The sequence below is a fragment of the Mizuhopecten yessoensis genome, unplaced genomic scaffold (assembly GCF_002113885.1).
Source record: "Mizuhopecten yessoensis strain PY_sf001 unplaced genomic scaffold, ASM211388v2 scaffold8213, whole genome shotgun sequence".
Taxonomy (NCBI): Eukaryota; Metazoa; Mollusca; class Bivalvia; order Pectinida; family Pectinidae; genus Mizuhopecten; species Mizuhopecten yessoensis.
Window position 1 is genome coordinate 984,272 of NW_018407435.1, and position 19,554 is coordinate 1,003,825.

The 19,554-nt window shown below is 33.7% G+C and overlaps 1 protein-coding gene across 1 annotated transcript in view; it reads right to left on the reverse strand.

The window, feature by feature from the left end:
• Window positions 1-14,643: 14,643 nt before the first annotated feature.
• The window catches only part of LOC110455366 (peroxidase-like protein), a 22,874-nt gene continuing 17,963 nt past the window's right edge, over window positions 14,644-19,554 (reverse strand). Inside the window, exons 10-12 of the mRNA XM_021505465.1 lie at window positions 17,263-17,432; window positions 16,079-16,181; window positions 14,644-15,441 (exon numbers count right to left, since the gene is read on the reverse strand). Of these exons, the coding sequence (XP_021361140.1) occupies window positions 15,216-15,441; window positions 16,079-16,181; window positions 17,263-17,432 (499 nt within the window). The 3' untranslated portion in view covers window positions 14,644-15,215. The remainder of the gene's footprint in view (window positions 15,442-16,078; window positions 16,182-17,262; window positions 17,433-19,554) is intronic.

The following is a 19,554-nucleotide window of genomic DNA, read 5'->3' on the forward strand; positions in this document are numbered from 1 at the left end:
ATATGAACACATATAGTACATACATTTATCAATAGGTTTATCAAATTACAGTTCTATCATAATTTATATCTTTTATTGCACGAAGTAAAAGTTAGCATTCATGAGGATCATTGCAATTTGCTAAATTTGTGGTGTTGTTATGGTACTTGATAAGCAATGTTCCCGATCATGTTTAATTGTAAAATGATTTCTACCACAAAAACCAACAACCAAACATACTGTACTACACGTTCATAAGAATGGTACTATAGTGACGCATACATCTATAGAATAGTACTGGTGAGCGGTTTACATAGTGACGGATGATGCTATGTTGAATGTTCTTGACAAAGATGAAACATTTGATATAGAAAAGTTTCTCAGTTGTCCAGTATGTTACATCAAATAAATGATTTTAAACCCAACATATGTTGTGTTAACATCGTACCTTAAGTATCTGCTATGACTTCACAATATAATATAATCGAGTCACACACCAAAAACTAGATTAAAAAGCAAAATCGTAATTCTAGCTGAATATCGATGAAACTGCTATAGAGAAACATATGAACAAAGGAAAGATTTACCCAGATACATTTGAAAATGTATCGGAGAATAGTTACATAAAAAAACAAATCAAAATACATATGAAGAAAACTGGACTTCAAAGACGTCAGGAAAAGACAACAACATCAAGCGAGACACCAAAACTGACCAATCGCTTGACTGATAACTGTCCTTTAAAGATTACAGAGGAGCGACAACCGACCTTGAAACCAATCTATTTACTGTTATTCTACAGCGGGATTCGTTTGATGTACATCAACAGATCAAACACGTCTTCTTGTCTCTTCCACAAGGTGATGCACACTGAGGCTTCGATTTTGTCATGACATGTTCCAGGGGTACAGTGAACGTAAGTGGTGGGCGTTACCCCTGACTATCGAGGATGGATTCCCATTAAACCTGAATAACTGATAAAAAATATAATAAAGATTGAAATGAATAAATCAATCATACACCTAAATAGAGACACTAAATCTACCGACCTCACAGACATATAAAACAAACATAGGCGAAATCATTTACTATCGCATAAGACATTATTTATCTGTCATATTTTCTCACATCTAATCAAAGATTTTTTTGTGGTATCAAAATATGCTCAAGTTTTTGGGATGAGTCTATGTAAACATTTATCTATTAACTAAATATTTGTAATGTAATTTATTTTGTTTGATATGCAACACGTTTTACATTAAATTTGACAACTTCTTTTCAATTGTGGATAAGCACTCGACGTTATTCTCAAAAATATTACTTAAGCCAAAGATTCCTGTTTATAGTAAATGTTTCAGTAATATTAAATAGATATTTGGTTATGTTCTTTACTCTTGTTAAATGAAACTTGACTTTTCTTACACCTCTTTTTAAAGGCATCATTTAATTATTATATGGACAAGGACACTTGGATGTCAGTATTAAAATGAGGCCATCAGGATTGATCAATAGCCTTGTGTTCTACAGTTAAGTGTTCAATGGAATTTCTGTCTTACTATTTTAGTGGATACAGTTGAAGCGGTATTAAGAGAACAAATCAGATCTTGAAATAAAAATAAAAGAACAACCTCTCAGATACTCTAATTAACTCGTGCAGATGCCACTAACCAACCACAGCAAGCTAAAATGGGGACAAGGAATTAACCATGCAATGTCATAGTGGTATTGATTTTTTTATGAAAGTTCGTATTTTGTTTTGGGTTTCAGCTTTATTATCATGCAGCAATTTCCATATTTGTTTCAAAACTTATTAAAGGGTTAAACTTTATTTCTGCTTTCCCTGTAGTAACACTGTGACAGACACTTAGTCAGATAACAGGTGTAGCCACCTTAAAGACAGGACGTTTTCCAACATACCTTTTTGGTATCATGTTTCAGCTACGGCGTTACTTCCTTGTCAGAGTGTCCACTAACTGGGTTCTACTGAGTAGTATAGCAAAATAGGAAAGTTGTCTATACAAGTAAAGTATTGGGGTAGGGCAATGGAAAGTCTAAATTTCCAACCTGTTATACTATTGACAAAACGTCTCAATATTCCTGGTTTTGAAGATGTTCCACCTCTATGAGACTAATTGGTCACTCCTTCTTTCATACGGACTAGTTTTCTTAACGGATACACGTGTTTGATGTGCGTTTCCCATTACAACAACGTTGTGTTCTATTTGAAACTATAACAATTTTTCCATGCCTGACCAATGGACATTTTTAAATATGATTTTCTCTCCTAGAAGGAAATGTAAAGGACACATATCAAAAAGCTGCCTGCGGAAACGACGCATATGGTCAACTGGAACTTTTTCTTTGAGAGAATCCTTGGTTTTTGGGTAAGTATTTGTATAAATATGATCAGATCAAATGCAATAACAGTAATAAACATTTTAAGCCTAGGAAAATGCATCGTTACATAAAAGAAACGTTATGTGTACTACTGTGTAAGTATCGTTTACTTTGAACGTTTAACAAATTCAGTTAAGACATATGATATATTCAGGTAAAATGGTGATATAAGTACGTAAACCAATTGATCGAATATGAATCCTCTTTTCTATTGTAACAAATATTTTTTATCCTCGTGAGTCTCAAAAGCAAACATAATCACGTATGTTATTTGTTGAAAGGTGTTCTTTGACATGGCGGTACTACTGTAATATGTAAAATGTACGACTTAAGGATCCCTGTCCCACTGCACTGCCGTTTCCTATATACAGTAACATTTCCTTAACTTCTGTTTGGATATAACTGTAGCACATGTGGGCTAGTACAGATCTTTTCACTTGGTAGCTCAATCAGTTACAGGGATAGTCTACCAAACTGAATTCCAGTGTTCGAATAAGCCCCGTTGAATTTTTTAAACACGGAACACTTTTGTTGATTATATTTTGTTAATTCCCATCTTTGTGATTTTTCATTAAGTCCCGCAAGGTATGGCTTTCTATTCAGAAATGATTTATAAAGGTTATAGTAATGTGTGTTTTTTTATTTTTTTTTTAGCTTTGGTACAATTTACGGGTATCTTTGATAATAAGAGGTACTGATGACCGAGTGGTTAAGTTGTCTAACATAGATAACAGTGGTATTAAATGACCATGGTCGTTAATTGGACGTGAAGCATAATCAATTCAAAGCCATACTAAATCGTTTTATTTTTAAGATATTATCATTGAACAATTCATTTCTTTCGATACTGTTCTACATACAATTTTTATGATGAATTTACTCTAGCGATTTACAAAGTTGCAGTTAAATCGCAAATATTATATCAACCGGAAGTAATGTGTACTGGATTATCTTGCGTAATTATATAAATAAAACACAGTTAAACTACAATACAGTAACATTTTGATATATTGGCAATTGTTCAATATTCCACAATGTGTATCGCCTGCATCTTTCTATATCCCTCTTTCTTTTTTTCTGAAGATTTCGTTCATACCTTTAACTTAATTTATCATCCCCTTACAATGCCAAAAAATCGCTAAATTAGTGTGGCGGTATATCGCGGTTTTACTTTATTTGAAACAGGATCTAATTTTACCGAAAAAAGTCCAAAATGCTGATTTCTTGTCCAACTTGTAATCTATTACATCTCAATTTGATTGTGATACACACAAGTCGGTTATCACATTATGTTCATGGTTTTAGTGACCTATGTGCTGTGGGTCAAAGGTCAAAACGACGGCTGTTTGGTAGAGGAGAGTGACGTCACAGCAGGTACACGCCATGTTTGCCTTGGCGCGAGAGTTTTGGTTCCAAATCCATCCAGTGAGGGAAACGACGAAGATGACGGATTCACTTTACAGGAACGCATCAGACGACTCCGGGTCAGAACCTCGACAATGTACCGTAGTCTGAGGTCTCTTAAAATCCATTACGTGAGTATTGATATATTTTATAAATCTCTTACGTGAAATATTGCATTTGTATTTTGCCTGTTAGGTTATGTCTCAATAACTGAAATAATATCCATGTAGAAATAAAATATTATTCCCATAACTATCTACAAAATGTCATTTTCGAACGTCAGGTGTTCCGCTTCGATCTCAATTTACGCCTGCATTACTTCTCTGCACACTTTGAATATGTAATGAGAAAAATCGAGGTTTCTGTGCAGTGCACGCCATCTGGTGGCTAGTCCGGAAACTGTTACTGGTTACTCCATACTTGTGATTTCTTTGATACAAGTTAAAAAAATAATCGCGTTGGACCATAACGGTAAAATTGACCGTCTATGATTTTGGTTTAGCTTCTCTGTAAGCAGCCTTACGATTGGTCAGTTTTTTGTATACCTGTAACCAATCAAATTACTTGCCATAAACCTTCGATTTTGTCACGGTCCAATGGTACATAGAAAATGAATGTATCGAGAAAGGATTTCAAAGATTATCAAGTCAGTTGATAAATGGATGATCTTCAAAGTGGTCATGTGTATAAAGATCAATATAATCTTTCCCAACCTTTGGGGTAAAGGGGGAGAGGCAGAAAAATCTCAACCTAAGGGTTAAGATTCTTAAAAGAATCTTACCCCGAGGGCTGAGGATTTATATGTCCTACTCCTAAAGTGGGTAATGAATTTGTATCCCACATCAAATACAAGTGGTAATTTCATAAAAACTAAACGTTGATTTTATGATTTCTAGCAAATTGGAGTTATCTTGCGTGATGTGCTATTGGTGACGTCATACAAATGTTATGACGGGTGAAATCCCCCGTCTTTACCCAAGGATAAGAGAGAGACATCTTTCACTGACTGGAAGTGTAGATATCTCTGTTTAATGGTGGAAATCAACGCCTTGACGTATATTGTAAACGGAGTTAAGTCCGTACCGTATTTACATGGGATACATATATAATTATAAGGGCATTTGCTATCCACACTTTCCTGGATTTGATAATGTACGCGCTCAAGAATCCTTTTTGTGTGTTTCAGTGTGTTCATTCTCTTCTCGTAACAAAGTGTAGTTCTGGATATGTTATAATGTTTACGCTACGGTATATTTGATTTTCTATATATTGCATAAGAGCTACAAAACCATATATATATATTCTAAATATTGCGCTACCACATCCAAAATGGTTGTATCAGTTGAGACATATTTTACTTGACTCTAACAGTTTCAGGCTAGTGACAAGAATGAAGGAGTTGATACGTCTACGAATCATACTTGTCTGGAACCGCTGAATGTCAGAGGAAACCAGCTACTCTCAGTTCAGGACCAAGTACGGGTATGCTGATATATAACAAATGCAAGGGTATTTTAGCTAATATAAGGGCCTATCAAATGAACTAGTTGTGCTATACTAGGTTCGTCTGCTGGAAAACCGAATTACTCGCTAGTGAACACCACTCAAACAAGCAAACAAACGGTTTACTATAGTTCATAAAATAACGGAGAGAGGTGTTAATTTCAAAGTTCTCATCACTGTGCGATTATTTCCGTGTCATGGTACCAACATTGTTTCGTTGTCGTCAAGCATTTTTTTAACACGAATAACTATTTTACAAAATGTGTTTTTGTTCAGAGTTATTGAATTAAAACAGTACAGTATTAAACTTATCATTGAACACCAAACACGAAATATATCGGCGAACAGCGGTTGAGCAAAACGGAAATTGATATCGAATTACTGATTTATAAAAAGGATTTATAGCTAATTGAAATAAACTGATAGAGTATAGGTGAATCTGTGTGGTAGGGTTGTAAAGCTTTTAATCGACATACATTTATCTTTTTGATGAATTACGTTGATTGAAAAAACGTTAAAACAAATTCTTTATGGTTTATTCACCATTAAATGAATAAAATATCTATTTGAAAACTGCCTTCTGTAATTAACAGCTACTGCGTCGACTCGAACAGGACTTTGCGTCCTTGACAACGGTTGCTGGGGTGTTGTCTCTGATGCGTGAGGACGAAGGACAGTCACCGGAAATGACGACAGCAAGTGTTAGCGTGCAGAGCGCCATATGTGAAATGTTTCTTACAATATCGAAAATAAAGCGGAGTTCCGTTTTATCTGGTCAACCGACAGAAAGTCACGTGAGCGGAAATGGTTTGTACAATCCTGTCATACCTTGGTGCTCGGTGAGGAATATAGTGTGTCGGGAAGAAAGGAATGCCATCATCCTGACACAGATTGTACAGTTCGCCAGCGTATTAAAGTACAACATTAGAGGAATAGGGATATAATGTCTTTAAATTGACGAGCCCTCCTTACCATAATACCTCAGAAACCGTTTTATTTGTATGAACTTTAAATGTTCCTTTATTCAATATTCATATGCTTTTTTATTTTTTTATTTCCAATACAATTGACATGTTTAAGGGAATAGATTCTTAGAAAGAAAAATAATTCTCACAAGTTCATACAGTAAGTAAAATACTTAACTATTCAAAATTTACCCTGCAGTACTCCTCTAAAATTTGAAAATAAAAACATAAATTGAGGATTTTGAGCACCCTTCTTTCTGTTTCGACAGTTGTTTAGTCCTATTTTATCCTTGTGTGCCTGGGGCATATCCTGTGTCCTTATTATTGTTTATGCAGTATATTTTATCCTTGTAATATTTTTGCTTGGATATAATTTATTCCTGTGAGTTATTTTGCAGTTAATTTCATCCCTGCATGTGGATGCTGTGGTATAATTTTTCTTGTGTATTAACCCTGTGCCATACCTTTTATGTTAATATTGTGTTTTGATTAACACTTTTGTGTTAATGCATGCAATTATATTTGAGTGTATTGATGTTGTGGTGAATTATATTAATCACTTATCAATATTGATGAGTGTTGGCGATCCGTTATATTATACTTACTTTACATTATGCATACCCTGTGTCATTAGATGTCTATAAATACATTTCAGATAAGCCAAGTGATCAGTCAAATTCATAAATTCATTTCATTGTGTTCATTTGTAGTAGAGTCGTGTGGAGTTATTTATCAAATACCACATCAAATGTGTTGATGTGTATCATTTTATCATTTTGTATGATTCAGTGTGGGTTTTTTTTATTATTATTTTACTTGGCAATTATATCAAGGTAAATTTCAAATAGATGTAACTATTTAACTATAGAATGCAGTTATTCAATGGGAGATTAATCTTACAAGAAATCTTTATTCGATAGGAAATATTTCAGTTTTGTTTTAAAACATCTAGAGAAATAGCCGGACATTACATCGAAATTAACAGAAATAAAAGCAAAAAATACCGAACTGTAAAGATATATATATGTATATAGCAAAAGTGTCGTAGAAGTGGGGAAATCTATTATTAGAACTAACAGAAATGAAATAAGTAAAAAGTAATGTAAGCTGAATATACTTACATATTTTTGAACAAAATATTTTATTGTATTCATCAAATTTTTAAGTGACTTTTTAAAAGCGTATCTTTTATGAAAATAGATGCATATCTTAATATATTTTTACCGGAAAATGATAATAATGGGGACGATATTTACCGTAAATAATTATATTTTAAGATATTAACAAACTCAAGCAAAGAATGCATTGAAACGATCGGGAAGATATGTACACTCAATAATGTTATTTCAACATGATCATAAGCATGACGAAAAAGGCAAGCCTCCTCTTCAAAAGAAATCCTGTTCAAATCTTCCGGATAGTGTTAATGGGTTGTAACGTATTTCACTATATTACGCTAACCACAAAATAATCTGATAAAACTATTTATTTGAATGATTAATATTTTAATGTTAATCATTTCAATGGATGCTCCCCTTCGAGGAGTTCTTCCTGGTTATTTATCGTCATAGATTACTACAACAGCTGTTAAAATAGATCCCAGAGAGCATGTGACGTAAATGACATATAAAAGAAACGATTGTAAAGATAAGAATCTATCATCTGGATACGCTTTTGTAAGCGGTGTTCATAATGTCTGTGATTTGCATTTTCCAAATTTATTATGCGGAAGTGCTATTTTTTATATGGTATGGGTAAGAAAGTACCACTAGTTATTAGTCTGCGAATAATACATTTCAGAAGGGCTAATGAATCACTTAACACATTTACCTATTTGACTTATGTATATAACTTGACTGATTCATAGTAATATTTCTGGAGGATGAATAAAGTATTCAAAAACGACACTTTTGTATGAGATATTTATAATTTTTTTCTTCAGCATATATTTAGAGCATTCTTAAATAAATTTCATAAATTATTCGTTTGCATCAAACTCGCAAGTATCACAAAATGTATTCTTAAAATAAACAATACACTTGTTATCCTGATAAAAGCAGGAACTAATGTTTTTCTTGCCTAATATGGGACAACTGTTCTGATGTTGTTTCGAAGAACACTGGCAAATCTTACCAGTTGTGTAAGAACGATACCATTACGTTCATGACGACAACTTCCTGTTGTTGTAGGGCACCATGACGTCACAACCGGTGTATACCAGCCGTCGTCAGTCACATGACTGTTCGGTAGAGCCCTCCTTACGAATGGAAAATCACTATATACTTTTCTAATTGTATAAAATAGTTCACAGATGACTGTTTCAGCACCCGACCTTGCCGTTGATATTCTCTGTGTGAATGAAGTCTCGAATTCGTTTTGCTCTTCATCTTCCTGCATTAACGTTAGGATCCCGACAACCTTTGTCAACTTTACATACTCATACTCAAGGTGCGCTGCCAACTGCAAAAAAATACAATGAAAAGAAAGTTTAACGTAATTATCATTTGTTTGTGTTGCGATTTTATTTCGTAATATTACGAGTTGTATGTGTTATTCATGATTCAACACATTATAAGTACAAAAACAATAGCTTTTAAAAGAAGCAAATAAACATCTTTCAACCTCTTGTAGCTGTATTTCCTTTTAATGCTATAAAATGTATGTCTCTAAAAGATATGATAATATATTGCTGCTGTGAGGCTAATGTTTAGAATCAAAAGAAGGCACCATAGAAAAGCTATTAACCAATATGGTCAAACATATTCAATATCATTCCAACAGATGTTCATGGTATTGTAACGCTATTTCTGCCAATGAAATATAGACATTTCATATCATATATTAAAAGTGTTTAAATTCTCTAGCATTGTAACGCTAAGTCAGAATAGTATCTTAATTTTACCTCTGATTTCCTGTGGATGGAGAGTGACTGGCGACTGCCTATATCTATCAGCCCAGTACACGACTGATGGGAAAGGCTAAGGTTGTTGAATAAGTCATTCAAATGTCTGGCAGCCAACTGTTGTGTGAAATGTTTAAATTAATATTAAATATTAATAATGTTTGTAACCTTGGCCCATATTGATGAAACCATTATCATGCTCAAGCATGGATATTGTATTCAAACCTTATTTCTTGTTCCTTTTATAAATAAAAGAATAAAATCTTATTTTGTCACTAATTTTGAGGGAAACTGAAGAGACTTTAAGCGAAATACTGTTTTCAATGTTAACTTTTTGATCATTTGACATGATTAAAGTGAGTTACACGAAATTTGGTTTGAGCACAAAATGTATGCTTCAGCATGAGAACGGTTTCATGAATACGAGCCCGGATGAACCAAAGTATTGTTTATTCATATTCAGTGTTACGGAATTTTTAGCATAATTTGCCTCTTATCCTGTTTCAAATACTTAATTTTACCTCAATATAACAAAGTTTTGTGACGTTTGTATTAAAACTTATTTCATTAACAGCGATCATCAGAAAATGTATTGTATATCAACAATATCTGAAACACACATGAAAAACAAATACTGAAAAAAAAACTAGGTGGAGTTAAATTACTAATATCGTCCATTAATTTATAATAATGATGATTGTACGGTTCTTATAATAGCACCAAATCTTACATATTCCTCTTTAAGTATCTGTATGCGTCGTTTCATGTACTGAGAACGCCTGTAAAGTCGTCTGAGGCGATTGCCCAATGTAAGGTCGTTACTAAAGTGGTCTAACTCCTCACTAAACTCATCACTGCTGACCAGGATGACGTCAACACTTTGGCACACGTGACGTGATTGTGTGCTGACGTTATGCTGCTGTATGGAACAGCCGTCACCATGACATCTGGCAAACATCACTAATGTTTCCAATATCACTGAAATTGTAAGCACGAAATATGAACATTCCAACATTAAGGATTGCTTAAGTTATATATAAACCTCGGGTTGATATTGCAGTCTCGGGTTGATACTGGGTGTGATATGGACAAAGGCATGCATTATTCTCAATTGAACCTATATAATTCCTGAAGATTGTTGTATTCTATGACCTTTCCCTGTATACCTGCTGCTGAATCAATATTCATACCTTGTTTACAATGTTTAAACTTACATCGATGGCGGAAGTATCTTTCTACTATATCTGTTCCGGATCATTCATTTAACAGCTAACTTTAGATGGTTAACCATAGACGTTATTCGACTAGTTGATTAACACATTCCATCACTTTCATTGGTTAAAAATTCGAATTTTCGAATGGTATAATGTCGCAGTTAAGAGGTTGTCGCCATTTGACTTTTTTGCGCAAACATCATGGAAAATCATCCGCAATGTAGAACTCTATTATTTACAAGTGGCAAGCTTTACTAACATTCATCGATCAATATCAAACTATTTGAAGCTAATCTGTAAAACAAATCTGTATCGTCGTCGTTTTTTTGGTGTTTTTTTTTCCATTTTTCTCATCAAACAAAAAATACCTAAATCCTACGCAGCCATAATCTTTTATTTCACAATGATGTCGATCACATGACGATGTCATTAAATTGTTGTATCATGAAGTTATTTATCATCTTTACCTAAATATCGCTAATACATTTTCCAATTATGTAAAGTAAAAAGTGCCAAAGCTCATTTTCTTTTTCAAAATTTGATAACGCGATACATTATATACAACAGTCGCTCAATGTGGAATCGCTTTACATCTATGAAGGGCAAACAAACAAAACCCTTTTTTAATACTTACATAACGTCATAGATAGAAAAAAATATAATTCATTCTGTTCTGATAGTTGTTTTGTCCAGGCTTACGTTTCTGATATATATATGTTCTTGTGTTTCGATGGTGTGAGTACGTATTTAATAAGTTTATATACTATGAACCTACTTGAAAACCAGACCTCCACAGGTTTTTTTTGTGACAAACAATTATACGTATTCCATTGGAAAAATGTGTTCGGATTGGTGAATTAAGTTTCCAAACATTTACAGGAAATCAGAATAACAGGATGTTTCATATTATGATACGGTTTGTGATCATTTGCGTTTTAAGAAAGCTGAACAAAACTTCTAAAGAAGTGATACTCTTCCTGTTGAGGTTATCTGCTCTTGCAACGTAATTCTCATGTGCTGCAAGTGGTTTTTTGGTTAGTAAGCATTTAATCAATTTTTCTATTACATCTTATTTCAAAATCCTGATTTAAATATGCATTTATTGGCGGATATAAAAATTGTTTCATCTTTAATGTGTTTCAGCTGATCATAATCTTATTTTATAAGAAAATGTGCGAAACCACGGAAATGTGGAAAGACAGGTATGAAAAACTAGCGAGTATCATACTCATACAATTACGAAGGATCGTCGTCCTTTGGTTCATTTAAAGAACACAGATACACATCTAATTGATGGGTTAATGAAGGTGAATAGCATTTCAGGGCCCTGATTAACCTCACGAGGAGCCGTTCATGAAACTTTTCAAAATGATGCTTTAAAAGATATCTGAAAATTTACAATGAAGCGATATCATGATTTGTATTGGCTTATTTGTTTTTTGATTAAATTTGTATTTGCTTTTTCTAGTGTATTTTTTTTCATTTCTTTATTTGAAATATGAATTCAAATATAATCAACAGTGATATGGTATTGGGTATTAATACGTTTCATTGAATATGCATTTCAGCCAGGGAAATTGACATCTATAGTTTAATTCAAAAAACGTGTATGACATTTATGTCTTCACTTGCAGATTAAAGTTATAATACAATCTATCAAAGGTACGATGTATTCGTATTTAAGAAAAGATCAATCTTCTCATAAACCATTGACCGTATCTTTTTAATCGATGGTTTTATTAAACCTTTCAGATCCTACTGCATTGCTTCTGCGTATATGATAACTTTATGTTTTAAAAAGTGTCGTATTCATATAATGTTAGTTTTATGTGCAGTGTGACCATTATTTGACGACTAAAGTATTATTAGTTTTTTATATAATAAATATATTATTGATAGTTATGTAGAAATGTATTGCTATAACCTATGCTGTTTCGAGGCTAATTGATGTTCTATTTTGTACTAAACACATTAATAAAAGTATTTAGTAATGTTTTATACATCAAGTAAGACTTGAATATACCTGGGCGGGTAATAGATTTAATCTTTACAGCTCAAACTCTGATCTTTAAAGGGAAAACGTTAAACGTGATTTAATTAGATTTTTCCATTAGTAGGTGGGGTATTAAAATGATTTCCTATACAAAAATGTACTTCCGTTCGAAAAAGGGATCAAATTTCCATTTCATCAAGATTGAAGAGACACATTACGTTGTTAATTGAAGCGTGTGTAGAAAAGATGACATTAACACAACTTTCGTATGTACTTATTATTATTTTTTCGCTAATTTTTCTAATCACCATCAGCGTCGGGGTCTATATATAAAGGTTCCAAGATTACCATGTGAACTGCATTTTTAACACTAATCAATCATAGTTTTGAAATATGTCGATATTGAATAATGACTGAAAAAAATCAGTATTTAATGTATATTATACAAGTTTGGGAATGGGGTTTTTTAAAACTGCAAAGCACTACAGGAACATCTTATCGCACTAACTTCTCATCTATAACTGTGTTAAACTGCTTAATAATGCTTTATAGATTAAATCATGTATTGTTGCTTTTTACAGGCCTAACACAATGTGTAACATTTTATTTGAACCAATATGGTATTGTCGAGAATATTCTACAGCGTAAAACTATTAACTCCATATAATTTAACGCAGTCCCCTTCAAATTAGTGTTCGTTTCTTTTGAACCCTCTCATTACAGATACGAATAATATCAAAAGTGATTAGCGGTCCAAAATGCCGATTCTTCGGATATCTATCGTTTAATTTATCTTTCCTATCCAGTAGCTGTTTAGTTAAGGTGTTATCTCCGTAGTTACGTCGTCAGAATAATAGACCAGGCTGACGTGCTATGTCCCCATATCCTAGCTGAGATGATAAAACCTGACTTGTCCCATTATCTGTAAACGTTATCGCCTTGTGACAGCTGCAAACATATAACTCCTCCCGAACAGTAAACATTTTAGTTCATCATTGTTGTTTGTATCCAAGAACCAAGTTAGTTGGTGATAAATGTTGAATTAATTGTATTCCGTTGTAATAATCAAAAATAAAATGGACACTGAATTATCTTTAATAGTTTTAATAACTTTTAATAACGTATCAGCTGTTGTATCGAAGACCAAACAACAGCAAATATTTTTAATTCATTGATATAAAGAATGCTAATACTATTGAACAGTAAAAACATTATGTTCTGTTAAAATGTCATTTTCATTTGATTTGTGCAAATTATAGGTTGTGAGTCTTTTAAGAGAGTTTGAACATTTTGATATTAATCCCGTTAATGTTGCGAAAACGTCTTGACATGAAACTATCATAATAGGTAACGCAATGGAAAACATCTGGCACATAATAAAAAGGTACGGGGATCGAAACCTCGTGGCGAAGATATTTTTGATGAAAAAAAAAATTATGATCAATATATTTCTTTTGCATACTGTCTACCTTAGAACTTTTTGCAGTTTACATATTGAATACAGGTCTATTGTCCAAAGATACACGGAACATATCTGAATCGCGAGCACATGCTTAAGTTAAACTGTGATTAATCAACTCAGTTACATGTCATGTTAAACAAAAGTTCTTATTCTTGCGTGCAATTTTAAAAACTCATATTTGTCATATAAACGATACTTAATGATGTTCATTTTACAATTTTAATTATAAATGTAACAATCATTATAATGATATATTCAATTCTACCGATTTTTCATCGAGTCAAAATATACCACTCATTTTCTAAGATATAAATATATACTTTTCCAAATGAAAACAATCATAAATGCAAATATTCAACATTTTTATACACATTTTAACAATATCTAAATAATTCACGAAAATTTAACTTAACGAATCTTCAATGATTACAGCAATTTGGCTTGATATTCAATGGATCCGTTCAAAGCCTTATCAACTAAACTTAACACACATTTGATCTGTTGCAAATTTCTAGAAATTTACAATTCATATATGTACGGTCCTTGTGGTGCAGTAGAATATTGAGAGAAAAAAAGACGCAAATAATGTTTTTTTTTCAACTTTGCAATTACATCTTTTGAAGAAGACGAAGCCAGCAATATTTGATCCCAGGTGAATATTGTTTAAGAAGTTATCTTTTTTTCAGTGTTAAATCAATAATGGATAGAAGTATTGCATATATTAAAATACAGCATTGGCACAATATTTGTATTTCTATAACATCTACTTGATATGTCTCAATTTCTACCTTGATAACTAAGCAAAAATAATGTAACCACGTCTATTGAAAACAATGTTTGAGGAGACAGAATTTTATTAATGATAACGTTACTCACAAAATGTATCTTGTTTACACACAATTATCATTCACGTTAGCCGAAGAACATAATTAAAAACATATGACTATTTTTATAAATTTTCGAATATACACTTCTGTAAGCCGATACGTTCACATTATAGTGCACTAGAGTGCACTGCAATGTTTTGTCTAACGCACTACCTTGTTCACTACGTTTGCACTGCAAAGTGCACTAGATACCAAGTTAAGTTTGCTCCCAACTGTATATCTATTTTAGCAACATCGATAGTAACTATTTTACTAAATCACTGTTTATCTCTTTATAAAATCAATTTTACAATGAAAAAACTCTTATGCCAAGAAAAATCCAGTGTATGTAATCACAAAATATTACTTGATTTTATATTATCCATGAAGCACTAAAACATCTAACATAGATCAAACGCTTCCGTTGATGACCATGTCACCGGTTCTTTGTCATCTTCTGTTTCTATAACACTGAATAAAGTCATAACCAACATCCAGTTCTTGTATCAATTTGATGTACAGGTCTTCGTCTAATAAACGTCACTTTTAAAGTTTACTTTCATGTTATTGTACATTGCTGGAAACGCAATGTTGTTTGGTAATGATGAAAAAGTCCAGAAAGGCACTAAATTATACGGCACTATGTTTTGTTGATTAAACATCATTCCTTTGAAGGGTTGATATTGTCGGTTGCCACCCTCGATCCAGTGACGCAGGTCAATGCGAGGCAGGAACTCACAACCAACAAGAGGATTCCTGTTATAAAGAACATAAATCATTTGATACTTAACTTACCAAACTGAGTGCTAATGGTGTATTGTCATCAATGTCAAACCCATGTTTTGCGCCTAGTTCATTATTATAAGAGTTATAAAGCGAGAAATTAAAATTATTTCATTTCGAAAAATAATAATAAAAACTGTTGTCATTCCAAATAATATAATGTGAATATAATTATTGAAGGGTTCATTGTGCTCTTCATATAAAACCTAAGGAATTCACATTCAATATGAAACAAATTTTTTGATTATGATAACGTTTGTCAAGATGTTTGACGTTCGGATCTGAATGCAATTATAAGCATATACATCTGGTAAAGAACGTCTATATGATATTGGAGTTAAATGTACTATTGAGAACTCTAATAATGGTACGGAAACGTTCTTTCTATTTATAGTAACATAGCCTTAACTTTAAACTTTTGGATCTGAATAAAACCTCACGGAAGAAAATTCGGAAGGAAGCTGTGTATAAAGGTTGAGTTCGATCGGTCCACGGGAACTTAAGTTACTGTGCAGAAACGGAGGCGAGATGGATGGACGAGTGGGCGTACCTACATATACCATTATCCCCTCAAATCTCCGATCTAGGAAATAATCAACAACATACTCACCTAAAGGATGGTACATGGAAGGCGTCAGGCTGGATTTGCCGCAAGCCCATACTAGCGCACATTAGTTGAGAAAGACTGACTCGTTTGATCGCATTAAGCTGGCCTGAAAGTAAAACAAAATGTATCGATTTTGGTTAAATTTATCTACTACTGTGAAATCAGATATTTTCGTGGGGCCAAATTTTCTTGGTTTCTCGAGAAAAAAAAAGTATTTTCGAAGGTACAGTGGTGGGTACATAAATGCGTGGAGTGCCAACCGATACGGAAATTGGCTTTATGTCAAACTTGTAATTACTTCGTGGAATGTTCATTTGTGGATAAAGAGTACCAAAGAAATGAACGAAATTAAACTTAACGAACAATAATTATTTCACAGTATGTGGTTAATTATTTCAAGGTCTTTTCCAATAAGTCAGTGAATGACATCTTTTCCTACTATGAGCATGTTTCAAGGATTTATGGTCCACTACATTGTCGATTTCGTATATATTGTAACCCTCTTAATTTTTATTCTGGATATAACAATAGTTCGTTTGGGGCGGAACACGTCCACTTACCCGGTAACACAGTCGGTTAGAGCGGCGGTATAACACCCTAAAGTCCAGGGTTCGAATCCCAGTCTATCCCCGTTTAATTTTGAACTTTTAGATCATTGTTGTTAAAATGTTTTGTTTATTTCCTCTTTAATGTATTTTTATAAGATATCCCGTATGGTATGGGCTTCCCTTTCAGAAATAATTCATTAAAGCTATAGTCATGCCGAAAAAAACAGTGTTTTCAAGTTTTTGGCAGTGGTACGGGGATCCTTTATACATTCGACACTGATATGTTTTTATCAAAACAGTGCATCATTGTCCACAGAATGAGACACAGCACTTCGCAACAGCTCATTTATTTCTAGTCGAAATAGTAGACACTGTATGAATCTCATCTTTATTAGCAGGAAAGTTGAATAAGACAAAAATGAACACTAATACAAATTTAAACATAGAATACTTGTTAGATTAAAGATATATGGGTCTTGATGATGTTCAATTATTTTGGTTTATTTTTTCCATCAAAATATCATTCCTAACCTATCACATCTCGTTACAATGCTTATCTTTGCCCACATAGGTAAATCATTGTCAAAGGTATTAAGCTGGCGAATATAAACATTTGCTACCATTTCATCTTTTACTCACCTTTAGTGAATCCAATAGCTGGGAAGTCGTTTTCGTACCAGAACCTGTCCCCTACTTTAAAGGCCTGGAATTGCTTTGAAATTATACACGCGAATGTGGGTCCCGTCAGTGAACCTTGAGCATTCATTTCGGAAAGTCCTCCAGTGAACAAGTCGATATCATCCGGGTGTCTGCAAGTGAGGAAAATAAAAGTTAAGTTGAATTTGAATCATTGTTATTTTCTTAAGGATCCCCTTTGAGAAACAATGGATATGAAATAAACAAAATATAAATCAATTACAGTGTTCTGAGTGTAACCATCCACGGGGGCAGACTGGGATTCGAACCCTAGACCTCAGAATCACTCTTACCGATTGAGCTAACTTGACTATGGAAGTTTGCCTGGCCAAACTGTGCTAAAGTTAAATCCACAGACATTAGGGGGAAGTTACTGTAGAAAAAAAATCCACATGGAAGTGGGACTGGGATCCTTAACTAGTATATCACTGAAATCAATTATAATAAAGATGAAATTAACAAAACAAAATTTACAACAATTATCTAAATTTAAAATTAAACGTGGCTTAACCGGGATTAGAACCTTGGACTTTAGGTTGTTATACTGTTCCTCTAACCTGACTAAACTACCGAGTAAGCAGACGTGTATTCCCCGAACGTGCTTCAGTTATGAGTGCTTTTCATATCCAAATTATCATCTTGGGACGAATCCTCGTTTCATTTTTCCAGCTTCAGCATATTTACGCTTCAGTTTTCTAGGTACATTTAATCTCTTTGTCGGTATTCCCACACACACGGCATCAGTGGTCAACGATATGGCAAGTGGCTTCAACTAACGCAAGTCGATGGCCTTATTGTTTTCAAAATTATGTAAGCTATATCCTATTATATTTCATATTGTTTTTATGTTATGTGATTGTTTAGTGTTTTTTTCTGTGTCTCGATAAAGGAGCAGTTTGCTACAAAAATTGGACAACATCATATTGTCAACACCGCAAGAATTACTTCCTTGCCCCACTGAAATCTTATAAATATATTCTTGGTTTTATTATATACAATTTTGGAAAATCATTTTTTTCACGCCTTTCAAAGAAATTTGACATAATATATGTTGTTTCGATAGAATGTGATTTTCCTATCTTTTTGATTGTTACCGGTTCGTTCCCTAGTAGAATCACAGTACTCTCTTTCCTGTTACTCTGATATTGCCAATGGAAGTCTGAAGACGATGCCAGATTTACACGTATCGTGTTTAGATCGTTTATAAGGAAAAAGAGAATGTTAAAAACGAAAAGTATAAAAGAAAACGATCTCAAGATATAATCTGTAACATTTTGATTATTCTGATTGACAGTCAACTCATGTGACTCTGACATTCGTTTGGCTACTGAACCATTGCTAACACAAAAAAACTGTAGATAATGACCTAATTAAACACAAAACTAGTTCAGACTAGGGCATCTTTATTAACACAGTTTAAACTTCCGTGATGATTTACTCTAACCAAAAAATCTTTCTTTTTTTCTTAAAAAAAAGGACAGCTTTAGCACTAATGTGTTTCATAGCCTAAATAAAGGGATAAAATAACTAACCACTAACAATAAAAATCTGAATACATGCAAGAGTCAACANGGACAGAGGTCACTCAGACAGAAAGGTAGGTCACTCGGACAGAGGTAACACAGACAGGAAGGTAGGTCACTCGGACAGAGGTCACTCAGACAGAAAGATAGGTCACTCGATCAGAGGTCACTCAGACAGAAAGGTAGGTCAGTCAGACAGAAAGGTAGGTCACTCAGACAGAAAGGTAGGTCACTCAGACAGAAAGGTGTGTCACTCAGACAGAAAGGTCTGTCACTAAGACAGAAAGGTAGGTCACTCGGACAGAGGTCACTCAGACAGAAAGATAGGTCACTCGATCAGAGGTCACTCAGACAGAAAGGTAAGTCACTCAGACAGAAAGGTAGGTCACTCAGACAGAAAGGTGTGTCACTCAGACAGAAAGGTAGGTCACTCAGACAGAGGTAACTCAGACAGAAAGGTAAGTCACTCAGACAGAGGTAACTCAGACAGAAAGGTAGGTCACTCGGACAGAAAGGTGTGTCACTCAGACAGAAAGGTGTGTCACTCAGACAGAAAGGTAGGTCACTCAGACAGAGGTCACTCAGACAGAAAGGTAGGTCACTCAGACAGAGGTCACTCAGACAGAGGTAACTCAGACAGAAAGGTAAGTCACTCAGACAGAGGTCACTCAGACAGAGGTCACTCAGACAGAGGTCACTCAGACAGAAAGGT